The sequence below is a fragment of the Mobula hypostoma genome, chromosome 3 (assembly GCF_963921235.1).
Source record: "Mobula hypostoma chromosome 3, sMobHyp1.1, whole genome shotgun sequence".
NCBI classification, from domain to species: Eukaryota; Metazoa; Chordata; class Chondrichthyes; order Myliobatiformes; family Myliobatidae; genus Mobula; species Mobula hypostoma.
In genome coordinates, this window is record NC_086099.1 from 192,901,966 (window position 1) to 192,929,622 (window position 27,657).

A 27,657-nucleotide genomic window follows, 5' to 3' on the forward strand; every position below is an offset into this window, starting at 1 on the left:
CCAAAAATCCAGTCCATGATTCATCCCTTTTAGCCTTTTAATACAACAAATACAAAGGCTAAGGCACTTCCAGAAGGTGTAGAGGATCATTAGTATTGATGAGGGATTTGTATTTTCCTGATCTGGATGGAGACATTTTAGTAGACTTCCATCCTTCTGGCCATTTGGTGTTTGATCATGTGTCTAGCCACATGTTTTACCACATGAAATCTTTGGGCTCTACTTCTGTGTGAAGATGACCATTCTGGAATAGACTTCGTGTTGGCATCTGAATCCAGCTGAAAGCTGAACTTCCAGCAATTCTTTCTTGATCATTTCTTAAACTCCTTTCCCCTCACTTGCCACCCTCCCTACCTCATGTGCCTTCTCTCTATTTTCCACTTCTCTCCATACCCCTCCTGAACTATTCCTTCCTTCCATGTCTTCCTGTTTTAAACCTTCCACCCTGATCTCTTTATAAATGTCCACTCATTTCTTCCGCAGTGTCTAATCTGCCCTACAGCCTTGTCTTGGATTTTTCCCTTTATTCTGCCTTGGCTTCCTCCTTGGCTCCTATTGTCCAGCTTGCTGCCTCTCCCTCTCCCTCTCCTGCTCTCTCTTTACATTCCTTACTTCATGGAATATAGAACAATAGAGCACAGGACCTGCCTTTTGTCCTGTGATGTCATTAGCTAGCCACCTTAAACTAATTCCCTTCGGTCTACACATGATCAATATCCCTCCATTTGCTGCATATTCATGTGACTATGTTCAGGCACTAAATGATCAGAAAGGTGGGTCTACTAAAATGGCTCCAATCAGATCAGGAAAATACAAATCCCTCTTCAATACCAATGATTTTCTACTCCTGGAAGTTCCTCATTATTTTGTTCCTCGTTAATTTGTTGTATTGAACAGACCAAAAGGGATGAATAATGGACTGGCTTTTTGGGACAGTGGGCCGAAGGGCCTGTACTGTGCTGTACTATTCTACGTGCTATGTTCTAAATGCCAGCTGCTTGCAATACCACTATCATGTCTGCTTCCACTGCTACCTGGAGCAGCCTCTTCCAGGCACTGAATATCCCTTTTAAACTTTCCTCTTCTCATTTTCAATGCCTTTCCTCTGGTATTTGTCATTTCTACCCCAGGGGAAAAGATTCTGGCTATCTAATACATCTATGTCTCTCATAATTTTGTAAACTTTTATTGAACTCTTTTCAGTTTCCGACACTCCACAATCATGCTGCGCTTTGAAGGATGATCATTCAGTGCTTTGACTGAATTTTTTAATCGGGATGTGGATTTCATTAGCAAGGCCACGTTTTGTGTCTGGGGAAGTGTGGGCCTTCTGCAACCTCGTATAGCTTCTGAGTCAGGGTCATTGGGTGGCTGTTAACAGCTAATATCGTTTGACTTTGGAGTCTCATGTTGGGTAGGCCAAGCAGGGTGCCGGGTTTCATGCTGAATGGCATAAAGAAGCCATTTGGATTGTATGACAACTCTGTCTTTCCAAGTCGTGCACTAAAACCTTGGCCTTCTGATGCGTACTGTTGTATGTTTGGCAATATTCTATAATCACTTCTTTTCCACACTTCCTCTGAATTTTCAGGTTAAATATTGAGCATTAACTATTGCATATGAAATATCTATAGCTGAAAATACAACATTGCGCATTTTCCTCATTTATTCCCCACCACTTAAATACAAATAAGATCTGGAACCACTATTTAGATTTTTGAATAGTTTACATTATAGAGAAGACAGAGGGGGGATTTTTTGTTTTTTCCTGTGTTTATTCCACTTCTGCATGCTAATAAATACCCATGATCTATTGACCATGTGAAGCCCGTTGCCCAATTTCTGTCTGAACTTGTATTCCCTTTTATTTAGCATCAGTCATCCAGAGCTGCTTTGAAATTTATGTCTCCCTGTGTACTAACTGATGCAGAATTACTTAATGGTCTGACTTAACGTCATTCTCTGAAATATTTATAACGTTTGCCAAGCTGTGTTTTCGGATTGTGATGAAAAGGCTTTGATTTCCAGATGTCAGCTGTAGAATGGTAGATCTGAGGGGCAGAAAAGATCAGGTTGACTTGAAGTCACAAGAACTTCACAGCTGCTTGTGTACAATTGGCCTGAATTCTTTCTCCAATATGGGGTTATTACTTGCAGAAAACGGTGTACGACTTCAAAATGAATGATTATAAGGGTGTAAAATGTGATTTGTTTAAAGTAGTCAATTTGAATGACCTGATCTTCAAGAGAGAGTAGTTGCCTTTGGTCCTAATTGTCAAGTGTAGGATCTTGATGCTATTGTAGCAGACAAAATCAAAGATTTTGTTAAAAGTAATTCTACAGTTTTTGTCCACTGAAAAGACTATCTATAATTGTTCCTATACCTCTATTATGCTGCATGGCAAGTTGTTTCTATTTAGAGCAGGAGTTCCCAACCTGGGGCCCACTGACCTCTTGCTTTAATGGTATTGGTCCTTGGCATAAAAAAGGGTTGGGAACCCCTGGTTTAGAGAGAAATTGGTCGAACATGATCAAATGTGACTAGCTTAGATGGGCATCTGAGCCAGCAAGGACAGGTTGGGGCAGAAGAACTATTTCCATGCTGCATTGCTCTATGATTTTACTCTGTACTTCTGTGGAATAAAACGCATATCTTGCTCAACCTCTCATGGTCCCAGAACACGTCGTACACAACCAGGAAAGCTCACCGATGCCTCTGCTTTCTGAGGAGACTGAAGAGAGCTGGACTATATACATCTATACTTACATCATTCCACACTTGCACAGAAGAGAACATCTAACAAATTGCATCACTGCATGGTACAGAGATTGCACTGCGGCGGACAAGAATGCTCTATAGCAGGTCTTCAAAACTGCCAAACCATCACCGGCACCAGTCTACCCACTGTCAACGGCATCTATATAGAAAGGTGCTGGAAAAGAACCAGTAATATCATGAAGGATCCCACCCATCCTGCTCATGGACTGTTTGTCACACTCCCATCAGGGAGGAAGCTACATAGCATCCATGAGAGAACCACCAGACTTGGAAACAGTTACTTTCCCCGAGCAGTAAGGCTGATCAACACCTCCATCCACTAACCCACCCCTCTCTACCCCCAACCACCACTGCTTTATCATTTCCTGTCAGTCACCTTATGTACAGACTGCTCTGTGCCCAGCGTCACTTTATGGACATAACCATCAATGTATGCATACAAGTTTTTGTATTTATTTGTTTTTTTAATTATTATTGTGTTCCTTAACTTGTTTTTTGTTTTTTTTTGCGCCCTATATCAAGTCCAGCATAGCAATTATTTCGTTCTCCTTTACACTTGTGTACTGGAAATGACATTAAACTATTTTACTATCTTGGAAACCTTCACCCATGAATTGTGGGCTGAAACACATGGGTCAGACTTTGTTGTCGTAAGTCATTTCATGCATGATTCATTGTTTAGACTTCTGTCCACATCCAGACTTGGGGGTGGGGAGGAAAAACTGCTGGAGGAACTTGTGTGGGTCGAGCAGCCTCTGTGGAGGTAAAAGGAATTGATAAAGTTTAAGGGAATGGGGGGGATTCTCAGATTCCTGTAAACAATGGATTCAGTACTGACTATGTCTGTGACTGCAGTGTGTTTGAATAATGTCTCACAGCTGCTTTCTTTGGAGCAAGATAAGGGTTAAAGTTTGCCCAGATTCACATAAGATATCTCTGGACTTTTTGTACCTTTTGATTTTGACAAAAAGCAGTACTGATGGAAATTAGACCGAACATTTCTTTTTATTTAAAGCATAAATTTTACGGGTGTTCTTATCTTTGTCATTAAGTTGTGGCTCCAGCAAACCAGGTAGGACATTCCCTTTTTAATTAAGGTGGCTGGGGTGTCTTACAAATTGATTGTACTTCTGTATCAGTAGTCCATCAACTTGGCTGGAATGGTTATCAAACTGATTGTTCTTTTGTATCGGTGGCCTTATAACTTCTGACTATTCTGACATCAGGCAGTGAACCTGTAGAACCACCAGGGAGATGAGAAAGATTCTCTCTCTGATGTCGGGTCCAAGTTCACTCGCCGGCTGAGCTCGAAGAAATAAACGGGTGAAAAGATAAGTAACGATCTTTTTGTGCTGTCGTTATTTGATCCGGCAGAGTTATGTTTACAGAATTGTCAGTGTTTCAGATCAGGATGGAGTGTGGAGAGGGAAGGTAGCTAGCATAATGAAACAGAACAGGGAGGTGCCTGAGTGAAACAAGACCCTCCGTTGGTCAGAGTTGACTATGGAAGTTGTGTCCTTGCTGTCTGCGTTGTTAGATATGCACACCAGTGCAGTACGATATGGAGAGCAAGCTGTTGCCCGTGCAGCAGGCTTCCCATCTCCACGCAGCTGATGACCCCACAGGAACGGCAGAGATCGATGCAGTCTTCCATACGAACTCCAGCTCCTAGTTTCTGGTATAGTTACAAAGCAGCAAAGGTTTTAGGTCAGAGTTTTCCTGCTCCTGGATGAGCTGCCAACCACAGCTGAAGAGCCCCATCTGCCTGGTGGTGCCTGAATAATGAACCTTTTATTATGAACACTGATTCTAGGCACCATGGCCAAGAGAAACACCGTCGCTGATCTACACATTGAAGCACTTTCAGAATTTTGTACATTGCTGTGAGGTCACATTTTATCTATATAGTCCTAGGTTACCTAATCTCTCCCAAAAGGATTTATCACCACCCATCCCAATCTGGAGATCCTTCATTGCATTTCCTCTTTGGCAAATAACAAAACTGGATTGGCATACAGCGTTCCAGTTACGGTTTCATCAGGGCCCTGGATAACTGTAGTAATGTGTTTGCACTTGTAGTCTCTGGGCGGTGGTGTAGTGGCATCCACATGGGACTTCGAGGCGAGTGGTCATGGGTTCGAATCTGGCCAGCTCCTTGCATGCTTTCCATCCGTGCTGGGCTGAGTGTCGAGCTAGCAACTCGGCCTTGTAAAAAAAAAACAGACAAATGTTAATGAAGTGGCAAGATTGCCGCGATTGTGCCTCAAGGCGCAGAGAGGAACAGCAACAATTTGTAGTCTCAAATCCTCTTATAATGACATTCATGTAAAAGTAACAGAACTGTGAACTATGACTTCAGCTGGGGAATTCTTTTTTATACTTGGGCTACATTTGCTATGTTTAACTTTTTCCTTGAATAGAATAAGACACTTTGAGCAATCCTCTGATCACACTCATAAAATAAGATGCAGTGTTAATTTATCTTAAATGAATAGTGAATACTGAATTATTTCCTACAAAGCGGAATGTTCCATTTGGTTATGGAAGCTCCATAACCTAAATGGATGGTTTATTGTTTTGCAATTCTGGGTGATATCTGAAAATTAATGACTAGGCAAGCATTTTGCCTCTGTCTGTCTAGCTGCACACTGCTTCAGGTTATGTGATCATTTGATCCTTTCCTGTTGCTGACTGGCCTTAAAGAGGCATGTGAGTGAGTTGAAATGACTTGTTTGGCATTATCCCTTTGAGGCACTGAAGTTGAATTTACTATGAGGGCATGATGTACTTAATATTGCATCTTACCTCATTAACAGGATCATAAGTTTGTTATAAGTATCATGTTCTAATCTGTTGTCAGTGGGGAAAAATTCAAGCTCCACAAATGTAGTCCAAGTCAAAAGTATGGTTAATAATTCCTGCCAGCTGCTGCCAGACATATCACAGTCTTAAAACTTTTGCAAAACCTCTCTGTTGGATTTATACTAATTTAAAATCAGGCCTTTAAGCATGATTATTTTTTTCTTGTGAGCTTTAACAATTGCTGAAAGCAACTAATTACGTAACTTCTAGACTTTTAAAAGGTAGATCATCTGGTAGAAGTGTGCTGTGAGGCAGCTGAGGAAAACATTGTGTAGCCCACAAGCCAACCAGTCAATGTGTATGTTACCTTATTAGGCTAAGCAACTTGGTGTGGAGGCTGGGGACATGCTGTGCAGGATTGTAGTTGCTTGAATATCAGCCTATAAGTGGACAGACTCTTGAGATGTGGCCCAATAATTTTCCTCTTGGGGGGGGAAAATGATTAAATTCCTTGTTTACCTAACTTCTGGGTGCAGTTTCAGAATCTGGTTTATTATCACTGATGTATGTCATAAAATATATTGTTTTGTAGCAGCAGTACAATGTAATACACGAAACATTACTGTTGGTTAAAATAAGGAACATAAAAATAGGGTGAAAAGGGAGCAAAGTACTGAGCTAGTGCTAATGAAGTTTCTCAGCATACTGGTGGTAGAGTATGGTGGACCTGCTGTGTACATACATCTATTGATGCTTCTGGACACATCTTCGGTGATGTTCCTGGAATCATCGGGTGTTTCGGGTCTTTCAACATCATACAGCCTCCTCCAGGTGACCCAGCCGGGGCTGATCAGACCCCAGCTTGTGTCCAGATGGCTAGCTACTTATGACTCCATGGCTCCCCTCTTTTGAGCCAAAGCCATCTTGAGGCCCTCTCTGCCGCATCAGTGGTACTGCGGATGGCTCTCCTCTTCCTCTCTCCCTCGATGCCCAAAATGCTGAAGACTCTAACTAAAGAACGGGCTACGAATCCCCTACAACCAACCTCCACTGGGAGACACCTCGCTCTCCATCCAGCCTGCTGACAGTTGCTGACCAGTCCTGCGTACTTGGAGAGTTTCCTTTCAAAGGCCTCTTCCAAGCTATCTTCCCATGGGACTGTCAGCTCCAGCAGCACCACTTGCTTAGTTGACTCCGACACTAGGACAATATCTGTTCGCAGGGTGGTGGCTGCGATATGGTTGGGGAACTTCAGCTGCCCTTCGAGGTCCACCAACTGCTGCCAGTCCCTTGCAGAGGTCAGAATGCCTGCAGATGTTCTTTTGGCAGGTATAGAGTATACTGGTGGGAGGAGGCATCTGTTTCTAAAGCACTGAAGGTCTGGCTTCAGGCTACCTTACCTGCTCCCTGATGGTGGTAATGAGAAGAGGGCTTGTTCTGGGTGGTGAGAATTTAGTGTGTGTGTGTGTGTGTGTGTATACCGTAAATCTGGAGTGTTTAAATAACTATTAAGATAAGTTTGTGAGATACTATCTGTAACCTGCACTCCTTTTTATGCCCTGCTTGCTGAATCCTTTGTCACATTTTCTGTTCTTTATTAGGATTTTCTGTACCTTGATGTTCAGTTTTAAATTAGGAAACCGTGTTTAAAAAAATTAGCTGTGAAGCTCTGTGAAGCATCATTGTCTCTGCATATCAAGTGTTGTTAGTCTGCAACAATAATGCTGCTCTGTCTCACGCAGTACCAGGAATGAAATGATGAATCATTGGTCAGTTGTTGACACAGAACCACTGCCTAAGAAATACACTGTTTGGGCGAGGTATCTTAAGAGTGTTTTAATGGTTTGTGCAATAAGCCACAGTGAGAAAACATGTCCTCTTTGAGTGCTGTTTCTTGATTGTGACACAGGAATTTAGAATTTTTAAATGTTCCCTGAGTGTGAGCACCATTGGCAGAGCTGCAATTAAGATCCATCTCTAGGTCCCCAAGAAGTTCAAGGGGTGCGTTCATCTTGGACTGTTACCTTTATACAATGAAAATGTTTCTACAATGCCATTTATAGCAAATTGCAAAGAATTTCACTTGAGGTGTAAAACTTGATGTCGTGAAATGTCTTGGTCTGAAACTTCAACTGCATATTTATTTATTTATTGAGGTTGTTGTTGAGTGCTGTCGAGTCATTGTCGACTCATGGTGAACCTATTGGATAGTGTAGTTGTCCACTGGGTTTTTGTGGCAAGGTATGGAAGTAGATTGCTAGGCCTTTCTTCCACGCAGATACTGCTGCTGCCCAGGTTGGGACCCGACCGGATTCGAACACAGGACCATTGGCCTCGAAGTCCGTGCTGATGCCACTGGCTGTCCCACTTATTGAGGTACAGCATGGAATAGGCCCTTATGGGCCTACAGCCATTGCCGCCCTGATTACATCCCAGCCTAATTCACAATGGCCAATCAACCTACTAAACCTATTTAACCTACACTCTCTTTGGACTATGGGAAGAAACTGGGCACCTGGAGGAAACCCACGCAGTCACGGGGAGAACGTACAAACTCCTTACAGGTGGTGGTGGGAAATGTGAGTTGCTGGTACTACGCTATCGAACCACTCCACAGATGCAACCTCACTTGCTGAGTTTCTCCAGCATTGTGTGTTTATGTGTGTGTGTGTGTGCGTGTGTGTGCTGCTCTAGATATCCAGCATCTCTTCTGTTTATATGATGCTGTTTGCTCTTGTGGGTCTTTGTGGGACTTTTCAAGCAGCCTCGGGGAGCTATGCTTCTGTTTGAAATTAAAAATAGTTTGGCACCTTCCTAACCAGCAGGCCTCTTACTTTCTGTGCGTCTGCTACAAGAGAAGCCCCTTTCGTGATAAGTCACAGTAACCAGTACACGGGTTGATTTTTGAGCTGATACTGTGTTCTAGTTGTGCATTCCTCACAGTTTGTGATTAGATGGAGATGAGAAGAATTTTGTCTCTATTAAGAGCTGATTGGTTTCTCAGTATTAGGAAGCTGCAATATCGATTTCTTTTTTTTTCTGCCTCACAGTAACATGTTGCGATTTGGTCATAGATTTGCAGAACTTCATTAGAATCTCTCGATCTGTCATCCAAACTGTTTCAGAATTTCATTGCACCCTAATTTCTGTCTGTAATCTGATTAGTAGCGTGAGCTGCTTTAAACTGCAACCTATTGCCAAGCCTATTCCTGCAGCCGTTGCTGGGTTGACAGCTTCAGTCCTGTTCTATGCAAAACTCTCCACACATTGCTGTGTAGACAGGCCTAGCTTTGTGTCTGGTATAAAATTAGCCATTACTTGTCACTTGAAGCCTTCGACTTCTGCAGTCATGTTCAGAAATCCATGGATCGCTGGTTATGCACGAACAGTAACATGCCGTGGCCAAGGTAGGTACCAAAAATATGCTTCAGAGCTGTTATCGTTAAAGTACTCCTCCTCTATACTGTCTCTTGTTTTATTTCTCTCTCTCCTTCCCCTTCCCTCTGCTTTCAAGGGCAATAGGAAACAATAGATATGTATTAACTTAAATCTTAATAGGTACACTTTTATCACCGATTAGATTACAGTTTATCCAATTCTGTTCCAAATGTTTAGTTCTGAGCTTCTAGATCCATTTGTCGTATTAAAGGATTGCTGTGTTGCCGTCTGCTTTCGTAGAAATGGGGGAGGGGAGTAAGTGCATCTTTATTGTACATATTGTGAAAGGGTTGAATCAGATTTAAATAATGTTCGCATCACTTGGATTTTACACAAATCCAGCCCATTCTAAAGAGAGTTTTTTTTAAAAAACTGTATAAATACAATACATTTAGTTGTATAAAACACAACAAAAAAGCTACATGCACATGCAATTAAGATTTTTTTGAATTCCGTATCTCAGCATGTGTAAATGGTTGTGGGTGTGTCTGTGATTGATAGACTTATTATTTGTGTGTGTGAATGCATGTTCTTTTTTAGCTGTACTGACCCAGTTCACAAAAGTAGATTTACAATTTTTTTCTTTGTAGGTATAAAACTCCTTGCCTGCTAATATCTCAGAGTTAATGTAGATGAAAACCCATGTATTGCTGATTGGCAATTGTTCTGTTCTCAGTGAGCACTTTTTCTTGGATCCACTGCATGTTAAGTCTGCACAATGATGTAGACATGGGGTAGGTAAGATAGAGCTGAAAATTAGGAGTGTGGCAAACTGAGGTGATCTTCAAGTTGAACTTTTAAATTGGCGAATAAAGAACCACAAATGAATATGTACAATAAATTGTATATTGGATGGCTTTGCTAATTCATTGTGCATGGTAACCATTGTGTTCTGGTGAAGCTATTGAGATGCTGTTTTTTTCAAACTGTTCTTCTGACTTGATAAATCAGAATTTTCTGAAAGCTGCGACGGATGTTCCAGGTGAGGCGACACTTTACCTGTGAGTCTTTTGGGGTCATCTGCTGTACCTGGTGCTCCCGGTGTGGCCTCCTCTATATCAGTGAGACCCGGCATAGATTGGGAGTCCACTTTGCTGAGCACCTACGCTCTGTCCGCCAGAAAAAGCAGGATCTCCCAGTGACCACCCACTTCAATTCTACGGTCATTCCCATTCTAACATGTCAGTTCATCGCCTTCTCTACTGTCGCGACGATGCTACATCCGGGTTGGAGGAGCAATACCTTGTATTCCATCTGGGTAGCATCCAACCTGATGACATGAACGTCGATTTCTTGAACTTCCGGTATTTGCCCCACACCCCTCTCCTTCACCATTCCCCATTCCCATTTCCCTCTCCCCTATCTCCTATCTCCTTATCTGCCCATCACCTCCTTCTGGTGCTCCTGTTTCCCTTTCTTCTGTGATCTTTCACCCTTTCTTATCAGATCAATCAACTTCTCACCCCTTTACTTCTCCTCGCCCCCTCTCCCGGTTTCTCTATCGCCTACCACGTTATATCTTATTCTGACTTTTCATTTTTTTTCTTTCTCTAGTCTTGATGACGGGTCTCGGCCTGAAACGTAGACTGTTTATTCATTTCCATAGACGCTGCCGACCTGCTGAGATCCTCTAGCATCTTGTATGTGTTGCCCATTATTCCTTAAATTTCTTGTTGTCCATTCATTTACCACATGATTGAGGTTGTGTTAGTGGGGAGCGAAATGGAAGGGTGCTTTGACCCAAATGAAAGCATCAGTGTGTCCTGTTAACTAATCAGTTTGAAGGATTCTGAAATAACCATTACAGATTCCAAACCAGGAAGTCTACAGTGGAATAATGAGTCTGAAATCAAACCAGATTTGGAAAGTAACACACACACAATGTTGGATGAACTCAGTAGATCATGCAGCATCTATGCAAATGAATAGATAGTCGGTGTTTTGGGTCGACATTATTTATTCTTGAAGCTGCCTGATCTGCTGAGTTCCTCCAGCATTTTCTGTGTTACTCTGGATTTCCAGCACCTACAGAATCTGTTGTGATTGAGCTGTAGAAAGTGACATTAAAAGAGAATAAGGAAAAATATATACATTACATTATATCTATAATTATTCAAAGCTGTTTGAATGGGATGCCATATCTATATTAATTCAATCCAATAGTAGAATGGGTATTTTGCCAGTAATTAAGATGTACAATGATATTAAGAAAGGTACTTAGATTGAATTAGATAGTTCCTGATTCAAATACAAAGTTGCGCTTAGGTGGGACTTAATAGCTTAACTTTGTGATTTTGAACAACTCTGTCAGGTTTGAAAGGAGCACAGTCCCACAACTCTGAATCTCTACAGATAACTGAATCTCCTGGTACCATTGCCTTAAAACTCTTCTACGCCTACTCCAAGGACTTCAAGTAAATTGTGATGCCCTGAATTGAATACTCCATCTGAGGCTTCAACAATGTTTGATTTTAAAAGAAAACACACCTTCCTTGTTTATGTAGTCTATTCCTCCAGTTTGTTTCTAACTCCACTTCTGCACTTAGACAAGGCTCTACCAGTGTTGAGAATGGGCTTATTGTTGGAGCCTCTTCCTCCTTCCAGTTATACTCATCTTCCACCGCTCCAGACTGGATGGGATATGACTGTGTCGTGAGCCATTCTGTTAATTGCGCTGGGTGATGACCAACCTTTGACCAACAATGAACAGAAGACAGAGTACAGTAATGAGTAGCTACTTTTGAGACTGGAGAGTGTTTACAGCATTTTGTTTTCCTCCAGGTGTGTAAACCAGTACTTCTTTTGGATATTAATGATGCAGGACTTGGGTATACTGGGCATAATTTTCCAAAGTTTATTGACCGTAAAATGCAGTGTCCAAGGTCGTCCATGTTTCTTCAGCATCATTTTCCAGTGTTTCAACTCCTGCTTCGTGCAGTGGCTAAAGCAGCAAGCTGATGAGAATGTTACTATCCTGAAGCTTCATTCAAGCGCATGTGGGTTAACTGGTCGCTGTAACTTGCCTTTTCATAAAATAAATGGCAATAAGATTCAAAGTAGAGGTGAAGGACATTGGCAATAAGGAGAATAAAAGTAATGGGCTTGCTGTCTTGCGAACCAGCATGGCCCCTCTGAGTAAAATGTCCTTCAGTGTTGCAGGTGTAAGTTGTCATCCATCTGATGACTTAAAAATGTTTTGCTCTTCTTCACCATCACTGTACATAAGGACGTAAGAAGGAGGAGCAGGAGTAGGCCATCTGGCCCATCAAGCCTGATCTGCCATTTATCATGGGTGATCTGGCCATGGTCTCATCTCCACCTACCTGCCCTTTCCCCATAACCCTTAATTCTCCTACTATGCAAAAATCTATCCAACCTCGTCTTAAATATATTTACTGATGTAGCCTCCACTGCTTCATTGGACAGAGAACTCCACAGATTCGCCACTCTCTGGGAAAAGCAGTTCCTTCTCATCTCTGTGAATGAGAACCTCCTCATCTATAGGTGCCAGAGCACTGTATCCAACTGCACCATTGGAGTTCTTGGCCAACAATAACTAAACAACACACATAAAATGTTGGAGGAACTCAGCAGGTCAGGCTGCATCCATGGAAGTAAACAAAATTTTGACGCTTCGGGTTGAGACCCTTCTTCAGGACTAGAAAGGAAGGAGAAAGATGCCGGAATAAGAAGGCGAGGGAAGGTGATTGGTGAAGCCAGGTGGGTAGGGAAGGTAAAGGACTGGAGCGGAAGGAATCTGATAGGAGAGGAGAGTGGACCATAAGGAAAAGGGAAGGATGAGCAGCACCATAAGAAGAGGTTAGAGGCCAGAGTGGGGAATAGAAGGAGGGTGGCAATACGTGCTGGCCTCATCAGCGACATCCATCTTGTATTAAACAAATTTTAAAAAGGTCAACCAATTTACATCCATTGTTCAGTTAGTCCCAAGCTTAAATGTTGCTAATAATTTCCTCTTGTAATTCTGTCATTCCTTTTTGAAAGACCACATACACAACATTGACCCTCTCAGTCAATACCTAGAGAACTCAGCAGTCAGACATGGCATTAATGTACCATTTTAAAAAAGTCGAAGTTGCTAATTGATAACAATGCCTATTCAGCACTTGGTAAAGCCCAGTTAAATGCTTAGTTTGTTAAGTAAGTTAAGTACATTTTAAATTTAAAACCTGATATGAATACTTCAAATCCTCAAAATCCCCTCTTGTGTGTTTCTAAGGAAGATATTTAGTATCAGATAATACTTTCAGTACAATGAAAGATAGAATTTTTAAAAAAATGTATATATCTTGTGGCTGTCCGGATGCTTCAGAATTAAGTATACTTGGGACTAAAACTGTGTAAATGAGGGAACAGCTAAATATGCTTACTCCATTAGCTAAATACTAATAGTTGGGATCAAGGGAACTACCCTGGTAGTTTTCCAGTAGTACAATTGGGTTCTGTTGCACTGATGGATCAGCTCATATCATGTCATAAATAAATACAAGTTTTTGAAGGAATAAATTCTTTTCAAATGTGTCATGTGCTATTTAATCCATCAAAATAACCATGATGTCAAGTCAATATGATTCTATTTATGATGAATAATTAAGCAGAAATGAGGAAGACCATGGTCACCAAAACTGCCCCCACCTCCCCATCCAATCCCACTGCATCCTTGTATGATGGCATTCACTTTTTCTTAATTGATTGCAGGATGTGATTTCATTGGAAGTTCTGGCATTTGTCCTTCTGCAATTTCTCCTATGTTGTGGAGGTGGTGGAAGGTCACCCATGCTGTTGAGACTCTAGTCACACACAGGCTAAACCGGTCAAGAATAGAAACCAGATACGTTTTTACAACAGTCAGTTTGCTTCTTAGTGTTATTGAGAGTTTTGTTTCTATATTTCAGATCTATTTCATTTCTTGAATTTAAATTTCCCAGCATCCATGGTGGGATTCAATCTTGTATCTCAAGTAGTGGGCCAAACACTAAATCATGCCATTCTTTAACAATTGCATAATAATCACTGTGGAAAGTTTATTTCACATTATTCAGTCAGATAGGGGGGTGTGTGTGTGCTTTAGTACAGATATAGTAAATATATCTGTAAGTACATGTGTCACCATATACAACCCTGCGATTCATTTTTCTCCAGAGATACTCAGCAAATCTATAGAATAGTAACCGACAGGTCATTGAAAGGTCACCTAGAGTGCAAATATAAATAATGAGAATATGAGATAAAGTGTCCTTAAAGTGAGATCATTGGGAACATCTCAATGATGGGGCAAGTGAGTGTAGTTATCTCCTTTTATTCAAGAGCCTGCTGGTTGGAGAGTAGTAACTTCTTGGGCCTGGTGGTATGAGTCCTGAGGCTCTTGGACATTCTGCCTGATGGCAGCAGCAAGAAGAGAGCATGGCCTGGGTGATGGGGATCTCTGATGGATGCTTTCCTATCACAGCATTTCATTTAGATTTGTTATTTGTATAGTTTTCACAATTCTTTACTATTTTTACAAGTTGGTATTACTTGTAATTTGTACATTATTCAAGGGAACACCTTTTGCTTTTTGGTGGCTTTGCACTAATTTAAGTGGACATTCCTTCAGTTGTACGGAATACTCATTTTGAATAATAATGAAATACAGTAATATGTGAAATTAAGATCTAGCCTTATGGCCCACAGTATTCATTGCAGTAAAAAAGAATGGCCATCATGTAATATTTGACAAAGAAATGAGAGAAGGGTCAGAAACAAGTTAAGGGGGAAGTTGCTGCTTGTAAGCAGAGAAATTTCAATGTGTATAATTTATATATTCTTTGATGATAAATGTGTTTTGAATCTTTGAAGAAAATCAAAATTAATCAGTAACCTCCTCGTAATTCAATGATATTGGCCAGTATGTTTAGTGGAGTCTCTTGATTGTATGCTAGGTTGGCTTCAGATTTACGTGATTTACTGAAAGTTTACATATGTATGTTGGTGTTTGAGGAAAAAAGGGAGGGGTGGTATGAAAGAGCAAGTTGAGAATGAGCAATAGATACATAAAATGCTGGAGAAACTCAGCAGCTCAAGCAGCATCTATGGAGAGAATAGACACATTCTATGGAGAACAATAGACACCTTTCTGTTTGTTTCAGAATTGGTGGCAGAACATCCTGTTGGACTTGGAAGAGGAATACTATTTCAGAAAAGGATTCTAAGGTACAATATTTATTCATTTTCAGAATCTGATCCACATAACATGTACTATTATTTGTTTTTTCCTGCTCTGAAAGCATTCATTCCTTGGGATATGGTCTCAGGTACAAGATGACTTCAACTACTTTGTCAAGCTTGGATTTTGTGGGGAGAAGTGGTATGTTCGAATTGGTGTTCCCAATCCTTCCACATTCAATTCCAAGGAATGTAGATTAAAATCATGTTCTGCTCTTGTTAAGGGAGAACTTCCAGAGTGAAGTTGCAAAAGAACACTAAGAGAGAGTTTGGAGACTCAATCGGTACAAATGTCCTTTGTATTTTCTCCTCGGTGAGCTTTTAGTGACCATTGGCAGATTATTGGTTTCTTTGCATGCAAAACTTTATATCTACGCCAACTAAGAATTTCTCAGATTTAGTATTTTTAGTTTTGGAGGAGGAAGTCCATAATGCACTTCCAAGTTTTCCTGTAAATAACATGCTTATTGACGGTAATAGACTGGGAAATGGAATTGCTATTGAATATCAAGGATAGATGGTGAGACATCTGGTATTTACATTTACCTGTTGCATTTGCCTGGTATTTTTGTGATATAAGTGTTTACTTGCCAAACATTAACTCATGCCCGAACGTGGACAAGTCTTATTGCATTCAGGCATGGACTGTTTCACTTGCCAAGGCATTGTGAATCATTTGCAGAAACATTTGCCTGCATCAGGTGGGGGGGGGGGGTTCCCAACCTAGGGTTTACGGACTCCTTTCTTTCTGGTATTGGTCTATGGCATTAAAAAAAAGGTTGGGAACACCTGGCCTAGAACCACAACAATCGTGCCTTTCCAACCACTGGATCCTAGCAATTTGTTTGCTTTGCTTTACATCCAAATTTCAAGTAAGATTGTGTGTAAGCAACATTAGATAATCTTGAACTTCCATCATGGAAATTTTGTTCAGAAGACGCATTGATTTAGAAGGAGGGGCGTGTAAAGATTTTTGTTGTGGCTTGATCCTCGGAGCTCAGAAACAATGAGCATAAGCCCTCTGCCATTAGGCAATGTTCCAAAAGTAGCGACCCCAGCACAGACACTGACAATGAGTTGAACTTGCATTCCTCCATGCCTGCTGATGCGATCATCTGACATGGCGGGTCAGAATCTGCTTCAAGTTGAGCTGCTGAGGACGTGGCTGTTGAATGAGACTGACCTCTAAATCAAGGTCTTCTCTCATCGGCAGTTGATGAGACCCACTTGTCACAAAATTTTCTCTGAAATTTTTGATGTCAAATGGCAGAAGCCGGTGGAATGATTGCACTCTTGCTATGGGAAAGTTGTTATAATTTAGAATTCTGACATTGATTGATCTGCATGACATCTGTTGCCTTTTTTTAACCATTGTGTGCTTGAAAGTCTACTTATGCCTTGTATCCTTCTGCAAAACAATCATATTGCTCCTTTGAGGTTTGTTTTTCTTATATTTCTGCTGACCTGTGGACTGCAGCTTTTATCATGACACTTTTTACTCTGATTGGAATATGTCCAGACTATACTCTGAGCATCTCCTCAGCCACCTCTCCTTTCCTAATTTATTTGGACAAGTTTCCTATTTTACCTGTCTTGAAGAGTGATATGAAACATATATTTCCATAGGTTACTCTTACTTCAGGTCTGGCTCAGGAATTTCCAGTTTGAATTTAAACTGTTAGAGTTAGAATCGGGTTACTATTAAATTAACAAATTATAATCAGTTAATACAAGGGGAAAATAAACAACAGTGCAAAGGAGGAATAGTGAGGTAATGTTTATGGACTGTTCAGAAACCAGATGGTGGAGTCGAAGGAGCCATTACTAAAGTGTGGGCTTTCAGGCACCTGTACCTTCTCCCTGAAGGCAGTAACGAGAAAAAGGCATGTCCTGGATGGTACCTTACTGATGAGTTCTTAACAAAAGCAATAATTTTACCTAATTTATATAATTACTGCCCATTACGCCACTGGCATTTAGGGCAGCAATGAAGGTCCTCCATCCCTGGCCCTGTTCAAGGTTTCCTTCATCATGTCAGTAGCTTCCTCTTGGTTTTCACTACTGCCAGTCACGCAAGTCCCGTAAGTCCCGTGTGGAGACTCAGGAGTACCGTCACACTCAGTTGCAGAAAAATTCTTCATTGTTGTTTCCATAATAATTTTCCTTTGCCTGTCAGGATTGTCAGCACTGAGCTGAACCCCTGAACCTGCAGGACCATTAGACCACTGTTAGTCTGGGTTCTACTCTTTGGCATGGGTGACCCTCCCAAGAGCCAGCGCATAAAACCCTGACTCCAGCCAATGTAGCTGTCTGGGTCGTTGAGGCACGCAAGCCTCCAACCCAACGACAAGGTTGTGGTCCTCTTGGAGGACCTAATTTGGATGTGTTCTTCAAAAGATGGATGATCTAATCTAATGTTGGAGAAGTTGTATTTTTTTGCACAATCTAAGTTATTGGGTGCCTGTCTATTCTAAGCATTGTATAGTGTGAAGTAGATTAAGCAGAAGCACCAGGTTCTTCCCTTAAAGGATACAAACTATTTTCCCACTAAATTTCTGATGCCAGTTCATAAAGCTAAGCTCCTCAAAGATCCATTGAATTTTGGATAAGTAGGGAAACAAGGGACTTGTGGTCAGTGAGGATAAAAGATTAGCCAAGCTCTTACTGAATGATGGAACTGAAACAGGAGGCCAAAAGGGCTGTTCCTGTTTATTTTTATCACTTTGTTAATTTGGTATCATTACTAAAGGATTTCTGTTTCTGTACTCTTGTACTGAGTAGTGTGTGGTATCAAGTAAACGTGAAATTATCCCTCTCCTGTCACTAATCTATCTCCAAACTTAATTTATACTCCTTGCTTTTTTACCCTGGTGCATCAAAGATGTACCAAGTCTGCTGTCTTTTATATATTTTGCATAATATCCATTCTCTGCATTACTGTCTTAAGTGCAAGAGTTTTGCCATTCACAATCCTATTACTGTATTCCTGCACTTCATTTCACTTTTGGTAGTTTTATATTCCATTATCATGGTTTTGTTGCCGCATTACCTTCCTTCTGTTCTCTGCTCAAGTGGATAGTCATTTTTTTCCACATTTGTTCTCCACTGTGGGAACTATATAGGCAATGTGCTTTTCAGGAATCCATTAGGAACACAACACAACACAGCTGCACCACAGGGTAATAAATTTGCAGAAGCAAACAGATTCAGACTTTCCCAAGACACAAAACTTTAAGGGCTCTCACTTCATCTGTTACTTGTTTTGGCTATCTCTCTGCTCAAACTGAATTGTTTTCCAAGTGTTTTAACTTTTCAACCAAGAATTTGATCAACTCCATACAACACTAAGGTTTCTTTTTCACTACGACTGCAAAAGTAAATAGAATATTTAATTTCTTGTGTGAGGACTCTGAGGAATACTGGCATTATAAAGTATTGAGATCACTATTGGAGCGTGCTCCTGTTTTGCTCACCAAGCAAAGGCAATGGAATGGATTCAAAGATGGTTGCAAGTATTAGATCATCAAACTGCAGAAGGCTACAAGAGTTTGTGCTGCTCTCGGGGAAGGAAGAGGATTGGAGTTGCGCAATATCTTTTGTATCATTGCAAAGTTTCAAAGTGTTAAAATGGCTATCTGATAACTGAGGTAGAATGGGAAGATCGTACAGTGTAATCATTATATTGTTGGTGTGATTGAATGGAATAGATTATAACTTTTTAGCCCACCCCATTAAAAATAACTTAAATTGATTCTTTGGGAAGGTGATAACTGGCGATGAAGGTTTCAAAGAATGGATTAAGTCGGTGAGCTAAAAAATACATTTTCATTTTTTGTCTTAGATAAATAGTTTTGATTTTTATTAACCAGCTTGGAAAATAACTTGTCCTAAAATGATTAAATTAATGTATTCACAGTGCTGTACAGAAGTCTTATGCATACGAGGGGTGATTGATAAGTTTGTGGCCTAAGGAAGAAGGAGATGAGTTATTAACTTCAAACTTTCTGCATTATCACTCAAAGTTGAACTGCACATTCATGTAACGAGAGCATCTTGGACCTCGTTGATAAGTTTGTGGCCTGAGATAGAAGGATATGAGTTATACAGCTCTCGTTACAAGAATGTGCAGTTCAACTCTTTGAGTGAAAATGCAGAAAGTTTGAAGTTAGTAACTCATCTCCTTCTACCTTAAGCCACGAACATCAATCACCCCTGCTGTGGACCACTTTCTGGAGGTCCAAGATGCCGACCCCTACAAAGAAGGGGATCCGTATGCTCCACGGCTGCTGGACTAAGTGTGTTAAATGTAGGAAAAATAAATGTGCTCGGTTTTCTAAAATTGACTCCTTCTACCTTAGGCCACAAACTTATCAATCACCCCTCGTATATATAGCTAGACTTTTGCCTAAGACATTTGCACAATCCTGTAGTAATTTTAGGGTTTGTACCCCAACAAAAAAATCATGACTTATGTGGGTGATGATAAACTTAATTCTGATGCGGGTCTCTATTGCGAACTGAGAGTGGGAAGGTGACAGGGAGAGGGGAATCATGGTTGGTGAAAGGGGAAAGGGGAAAGGGGAGGGAAGCACCAGAGAATCATTCTGTAATGATCAATAAACCGATTATTTGGAATCAAGTGACTTTGCCTGGTGTCCCGGGGCTGGGTGTGACTGCACACACATCACCCCTTGCCCCTCACACTCCTTCTCTGCCACCTGTCCCACCCCACCCCTGTGGCGCTCCACCTTCGCTATTCTCAATATCCTTTCTCCCCCCCCGCCAGATTTACAAACTCACTCTCCAGTCCACGTTGACAAAATGGTACTGTGCAAAAGTCTTAGGCACCCTAACTAATAGATATAATGTGCCTAAGATGTTTGCCAGTACTGTATGTATTGTATTTACAGTAGTAGTAAAATTAAATGAAAGAATTATATACTTCTCCTTTAGACAGAAATATGGAAGCCAATTACTTTACAACTACTAAGATTAACAAGCTAGCTCAATAACAGGAAGCAGTTGAACTGAAGTCATTGGGTGGGGAGGAGAAACAGCATCCTTTTCGTTGTCTTAAGATTGCACATAAACCTATTAAATGATGATGTTACCTTAAACACAATCGATTCTGGTATTACTTTTACATTTTGGAACTTTAAAAAAAATTATTTTTTGTAGTTTCCAGAAGGAGTTCTCTTCTGAAGACAAAGATATTGCGAAGAAAACAAAGAATATTGACACAAATCTATTTGCTGTGCTTCCTAAAGGTTAGTATCATGGTGCTTTGAATGAATTGAGTTGAAAAGGGACATTTGTTCAAAGTTCAACGTAAATTTGTTATAAAAGTATGTATGTGATACCATATGCTATCTTGAGATTCAGTTGTTTGGGTGTACTGAAGATCCACTGCCTTTAGGATTAGAGGAGCTGATTTGTGCTATGAATTAAGTATTTTGAGAAACAGTATTTTTGATAGCTGTCAGGTCACAAATACTAAATGACCCAAAAACGTTATGGGTAACTATTACCATGGTCCACTAGACTAATTGATAATGATGCAGAGCTCAGAGGGCGAATTGCAAATCTCTGTTAATTGAAATGTCTATTTCAGATGATTGTACAGTTGAAATGATTGTTCTATTCAAGTGTCATTTACATAACTTTTAACTAATCTGATGGATTTTGAGGAAATCAAATGTAACAACATTCACTATTGCTGTAGTTGGATTTGTTGTCATTTAAAAACAAAAGCACAGCCGCCCAATTGTACATCAGTAGGTTTCTGCTCAAAGTATTCATTCTTTATTTTTGATGTTACAAGATGTCAGACAAAGGCTGTTGTCTCTTTACGTAATTCCAATTTTTGTATTTGCTTACACAAATTTCACAGTATTCAAAGAACCTCAACAAAATGGCACTTTCTTGAGGGTTATTAGGCTGAAGTATAAACAGTGGTTAATCCTTTATTCACCGACAACTGCAAAAATTGCTAGGAAATAGGTGAATGTTAACTGCAAGTCTTCTACCGGGGACTAAAGTTGGAGCTCTACACTAAACTAAAATGCCTCAGGAGAACTATGATGGCATAGTATCCTTTTGATACTAAGACAAGTAAATGAAGTGCAGGATCCTATTTTCAAAAGTTCGAAGTAAATTAATTATCGAAGTACATCTTTGTCACCATATACAACCCTGAGATATGTTTTCTTGCAGGCAATTGTGTGAACTGTTCAGTGATGGGGTGAGTGAAGTTAACCCCTGGTTCAAGAGCCTGATGTTGAGGAGTAATAGCTATTCCTGAACCTGGTGGTGTAAGTCCTGAGGCCCCTGTGCCACCTTCCCGATGATGGCAGTGGCGAGATGAGAGCATGGTGTAGGTGGTGGGGGTCTTCGATGCTGTTTCCCTGTGAAAGTGTTCTGTGTAGATGTACTCAATGGTGGGAAGGCTTTCCCCAAGATGGGCTGGTTTGTATCCACTACATTTTGTAGTAATTTTAGATTAATTACATTTAAATTTGCATTCTAGCGAAGTGGCCCTAATGGCTCTTTTTGACCTTTAAAACTGAGGAGTGGTGTAGCACTATTATTAAGGATGAGGTCAGAGCATTGGTGGCTTGGCAGATAATTGTGTAGAATTGGGATCAGTTGGGTGAGCTAACAGAAGGCCAGAAAAGATTGGTCTGAGTTATTTATAAACCAGTTCTAAGATGGAGTATGGTATAAATCAGGAAATTAGAGATGCATGAGGTAATACAATAATCATGGAGTATCTCACATATCCTGAAGAAGTTTAATTGATGGCAATGAGGATCAGTTCATGCACTATACAACAGATCAATGTATTGAGGAATCCACTGCAGAAAAGTCTTCTATCGCTAGTATTGTTATATAATTAGTTTTAAAAAATCTTGTTCCAAAGGTTTAGGGAAGCATAGCCATAATAATGAATTTTGAATTTTTAAGGATACAGTTAATCTAAAATGGGATTCTTAAATGTGAACAAAGGAAACTACACAAATTTAGAAGGGCAACCGGAAACTACATTAGAAGGTATAATGGACAGACAGTGTATATACCTTTTTAAAGGCTTAAAATTGTGAAAAATAGCCCATTCAAGAAGAAAAAATTAAATATATTATTAAGTCAAATGATTAGGAGTATGTTAAAGCTCAAATAAAATGGACCAAGAAATTGATAAAGAGGAAGTAGAACATAATGGTAAACTGATGAGACATATGAAAACAGACTTTTAAAACCATCTGTGAGATATATGAAAACAGACTTTTAAAACCATCTGTGAGAGAAGCAAAAAAGGAAAATGAGCGATGGCAAATATGGACACCTGTCAGAGAGAGACTTGGGAATTTATAATGGGGAATAGTGAAAAGCTTGAAGAATTAAACAACAATCACATAAGACACACAAAAAAACAAATGTTTACCGAGAATGAGAAACTGAAGGAAACCAGTGGCAAGACTGAATGCCATATTTTTTAAAATCCCAAATACCCAATGATCTACATCCAAAAAGGAAGTGACTATACAGATATCTGATGCACCAGTTAATGCTTTTCAGAACGTTGTACATTCTGGAGTGATTTCCTGCAAATTACAGAGTAGCAGATGATGGCTGCTATTTAAGGAAAAAGAGAAAACCTGGAATGATTTATCTGTTGGCTTTTCATCAGTAGTATGAAAATGAATAATTGTAAAAACAGATCATCTAGAAAAGAAAAGGACGAAACAGAGTCAACATGGATCTATGAATAGAAAATTGTCTAATCTATTGGAATTCTTTGAGAATCTGATGAGCGAAATACATAGAGAGAAAAAGTGGATATGGTGTTTCACATTTCTGTAGACTCTCAATAAGGTGCCAACAATGTTAGAGTTTACAGTATTGGAATAATAAACTGACATGGACTGGGAATTGTCTACGTGGTACACAAGTGAGGGGAGTATCCTGGTCTCCTCAGTTCCACCTATTCTTCCCAGTTCTACCACAAGAGGAATTGCAATGGCTAATTAACCTAACATGTCTTTGTGATGTGAGAGGAAACGCTCAGAAGTACAGGATTTCCCCAGCAGCCATTATAAATATCTTTAATAAAACTAATATGGAGTTTCAATTCTGAATATACCAAATATAAGAAATATTTTTTAAAATATGTATCATCAATAATTTAATTTTTTAAGAGCTACTCTCAAGAAGTTGTGTCAAAATAATGTCTGAATTATCCTTCTGTAAGGAGAACATCTAGAGCAGGGATGGCTAACCTATGGTGCATGTGCCAAAAGTGGCGCATTGGAAGATTAGAAGTGGCGCATTGCACACCAGTGATAATAATAAAAAAATAAGCCTACTCATGCAAAAAGTACTTACCAAAAACCGATTTGTAGGAAAAAAAATCTATAACGGGAATTCAAGTAGCTTAGAGCTGGCAATGGGTTTTACTGAGAATAAATCTAAAACTTAGCGATTATTTTTAGTGATTTCACTATTTCGTGCACATCTTTTGGCGAATGTTGTCTTCTTTCACATTGATCTGTTTTCAATTCTAAAAAATGTTCAATGAGTCAAACTAAGAAAGAAGGACTTTTGTTCTGCAGTCGTTCCATAACTGTTCAATACACGTTTGATACTTGTTTGATCCTGAGGCGCCAGGCGTCTGCACCAGCGGTGCGTCACAGGTTCTTGCCAGTCAGTTTACAATTGACACTCGTGCGCTACGGAGTTGTGCTTTGTTCATCCTTTGTGAACATTTGCAGTTTTGTACTTTTTCGAAAATTAAGCCTTGTTCTTACATTCAGTTACCCATCACAGTGCAAAAGAAAATGAGCAAAAGAAAAGCAGAAAGTGATAGTAAGTGTGAATTCAATGAACAGTGGGAAAATGAGTTCTTATTTATAGCGGGTCCATCAGGAAAACCATTGTGCATTGTTTGTGAAAACACTTTCTCACATAGTAGAATACATGATCTTAACAGACACTATAAAACACAACATCAGACTGAAATAGAAGGAAAACTGAAGCTAGTGCTTGGGTCTGAGTTACGGAAAGAATATGTCATTAAGAAAAAGGAAGAAATCAAAAGAAGACAATATATTTGTTAAAAGTCTCATTAAGGTAGGTGATGTTTATCTTGTTTTTATATTAAATCAATATATCATGTAAAAATGCTAAATATGTCTGTATTAACATTTTTACAAGAATTGAATGGGGGTTCAAAAGTTGTATGGTGCATCTGAACTTGTGCGTGAAAAAATTGATGCATGGAATGTAAAAGGCTGGCCACCCCTGATCTAGAACTTGCACCACGTTTATAGTATTTGCCTGTATGTAACAACTACACAATATTTGGAGTTTTAAAGTATAAAAAGGATTAAGACCATATGCTGCATTAATGCCAGTTCCCTGTGAAATCGCCACTCGTGGTTCTGACTCTCCGCTCTGCAGTTGCACTTGCTGTTCAGTTCAGTGGCAGAGCAGTGACTCAGTGATGAAAGTATCTGCATGCACTTCACATAGTCTTCAGCTGTGCACAAGGAAAGGATAGAATACCAGCCTCACTGGCCCTGTGGCAAAAGGTAAACGCTTTACTTCAATTTATTTTGAAAAACTAGGGAATTAAAAGTATTAATGTACTTTTAACATGTTTTAGTTTAAAAACAGATTATATTCTTTTAAAATATTTCTGACTGTTTTACAACCTTTCAAAGAAAGCCTTGGACAGTTGCTCAGCCTGGGGATTCCTCACCGCATGGATATCCCTTAACCTTGCGATGTAACTATCTGGTGAGGAGTGGGATGGCAGTGTCAGCCTCTCTGGCTTTCTACATCCAAAAGAATTAGTGCAGCAGGCCAGAACCATGGGTGACAAGGCCAGGCAGGAGGCCACATGCAGAGAGGTCCAACCCAGTGTCAATCAGCATGTAGTTTTGAAAAAGTTAGTATCATCCAGAAAGCCTGACAAATTGTTCATAATACTACATATTCAGAAGAAAGGGCAAAGACTTTGTATGCAGATGGATGACATCAGCCATTCTGCCATCTTGAGCTACTGGGCTGTTTGTTCAGCAAACCAAGAGAACTGGTTTCTCCATTGGAGACTGAGTCGGTCTTTGAGACTACTGCTAGAACTTTAGCATGAAAGGATTGCTCCATTGTTGGGAGTGTGAATTTTAGAAAATAACAAGTTTTGGTCACTTTTTAAAGAATTAAAGTACACAGGAAATGCTGGAAATTATCATAAGTTGGGCAGCAACTGTGGACAGAGAAATAGAGCTAACATTTGAGCTGTTAACCTTTCATTGGTACTCAGCTGACCTGATGGGGTCAGCCATTTTGTTTTAATTTCAGATTGCCAACATTTGCAGTAAATTTAAGGTTCAAAGTTCAAATTTATTATTAAAGTGTGCATACCGTATACAATCTTAGTATTTATCTTCTTGCAAGCACCCACAAAGATGTACAATAGAATCCATGATAAACCTCACACAACAAATTTGCATGTGGTGCAAATAGTTTTTTAAAAAGTAAACAAATAATACATAGAAAATTAACTGCAGAATCCCCGAAATTGAGTCCTCAGCTGCAGAGCCATTTTAGCACTGAGGTGATTGAAGCCCATCCTGGAGACCAATGGCTCCAGAGCAACAATTGTTCGGAAATCTGGTGGTGTGCAACACAAGACCACTGCACCTCCTGCTCTATGGTAGTACTAAGAAAAGTGGGAGATGTTCTTGAATCCTTCAGTAACCTGAAGTGTACTTTTCAGATTCAAAAGCACATTTCTTAAAGGGAAATTACAGGTTGTAGATTGCAGTGATCGTTTTTCAGAAGTATATCTAGTAGTTCTGTGACACTCAACACGTTGGAGGAACTCAGCCAGTCGGGCAGCACCCGTGGAAACATCGACTCATCGTTTCCATGGATGCTGCCCGACCTGCTGAGTTCCTCCAGCGTGTTGTGAGTGTTGCTTTGACCCCAGCATCTGCAGACTATTTTGTGTTTAGTAGTTCTGTGAGCTGCCCACCCACAAAGCATTGCCATATGTCGCCAAAGCCACATATTACCTTTTAAGAAGTTTACCAATTATTAAAGATTTTAGAATATTCCTATCATTCCTAATTTTTCTGCATAATTAGAGTAGTTAAATGGACAAATAAACAAAAGTTTTAAAAATAATGAGCAGTTTTTTTTGCTGCAAACTATATGATATTATCCAACCAGGATAATAGATGTTTCCTTGCATAGACTTCTCATATTTGACCATACATTTACACTACTTTGTGTGATTTTGTGATCAACCGCATTGAAAATATCTAACTTTCCGATGTCAAAATGTTATTGTCAAGGTTTCCTTTATTCCCCTTCTGCCTCCTGCCAATCAGCCATTACTTTATCCATGCTGGTAATATGGTGCAGATGAATTAGAAGTAGGAAAATGTTTGCCAAGAGTTGGAACTTGACCTGCAATAAGCATCTGCTTTTAAAAAAACGGATAGGTTTGTATTAAATATGGATGAGCTGCTTTGATATTACTTGGGGAAGGGTATTTTGTTTACTTCTCTTTATTGCTTTGCCACTGTTTTCCTCCAATGTTATATTTTTCTATTTCTCCCATGTTCTGTCTTGTGCTTAACCCCATGGCTCTGGGGAAGTGCCAGATGAGCTATTGGGGAGCATTTTGAATCTCCCTAGCTTGACAGATTGAGTAACGTTGGCAGTGGACACCAAGCTTTGACAGCTGCTAGTACTGAGGGTGAAGAAAGCAACTTTTTCTTTTAAAAGAAAACTCCAGGAATTTATTTTAAATAATGGTCACATTGCTCACCTTTAACTCACTTTGTGTGTTCAGTTCATTTTTGTTTCTAGAGTCCATTACAGTCATTCCATAGATAGGCATATATAGAAGAAAAAACAATAATTTATTCTGTGCTTTCTCTATGGATTTCTATCTCGCATTGATTACAGGTTAATAAAATATTTTTTTTTAGAAACCACAGCTATCTTACCAGTTTTGCAGATATATGAAAATTCATGTTGGCTTCTCAGAATTGGGCCTTTTAGTTGCAACCATCAGAATCAGAATGAGTCTCCGTTTCAAAATTGTGATTTATTAATGATGCTGCTAAACAGTTCTACTCACATGCATTCCTCTATGTATTATTGTGGTTATTTAATTATAAAATGTCACATCTGCCATTTTGACATTTTTCAAATATTACTATTTTCCAGTATCTGAACTTCGAAAGCTTTTTGAAGCTGGGCAAAAATCTTCTGTGGAAATGAACAGGTAAATAAGGATTCTTTTTGAATGCCTTGGGTTGCTTAATTAAATGCCAATTGACAGGCTGTACTTTAATTTGTAAGTAAATGTGGTGTTAGAATCACTGAACGGTTAGTTCAGTGTT

The 27,657-nt window shown here is 39.8% G+C and overlaps 1 protein-coding gene across 18 annotated transcripts in view; it reads left to right on the forward strand.

Annotated features, from left to right (window-relative positions):
- svila (supervillin a) overlaps window positions 1-27,657 on the forward strand; it is a 268,368-nt gene that overhangs the window by 99,219 nt on the left and 141,492 nt on the right. For 13 of the 18 annotated variants that reach the window (XM_063044309.1, XM_063044308.1, XM_063044312.1 and 10 more), the window contains 4 exons: window positions 15,166-15,229; window positions 19,005-19,046; window positions 20,420-20,508; window positions 27,482-27,539. In XM_063044309.1, the coding sequence (XP_062900379.1) occupies window positions 19,018-19,046; window positions 20,420-20,508; window positions 27,482-27,539 (176 nt within the window). In that variant the 5' untranslated portion in view covers window positions 15,166-15,229; window positions 19,005-19,017. The remainder of the gene's footprint in view (window positions 1-15,165; window positions 15,230-19,004; window positions 19,047-20,419; window positions 20,509-27,481; window positions 27,540-27,657) is intronic. The other 5 variants (XM_063044320.1, XM_063044319.1, XM_063044322.1 and 2 more) reach the window with 2 other exon arrangements.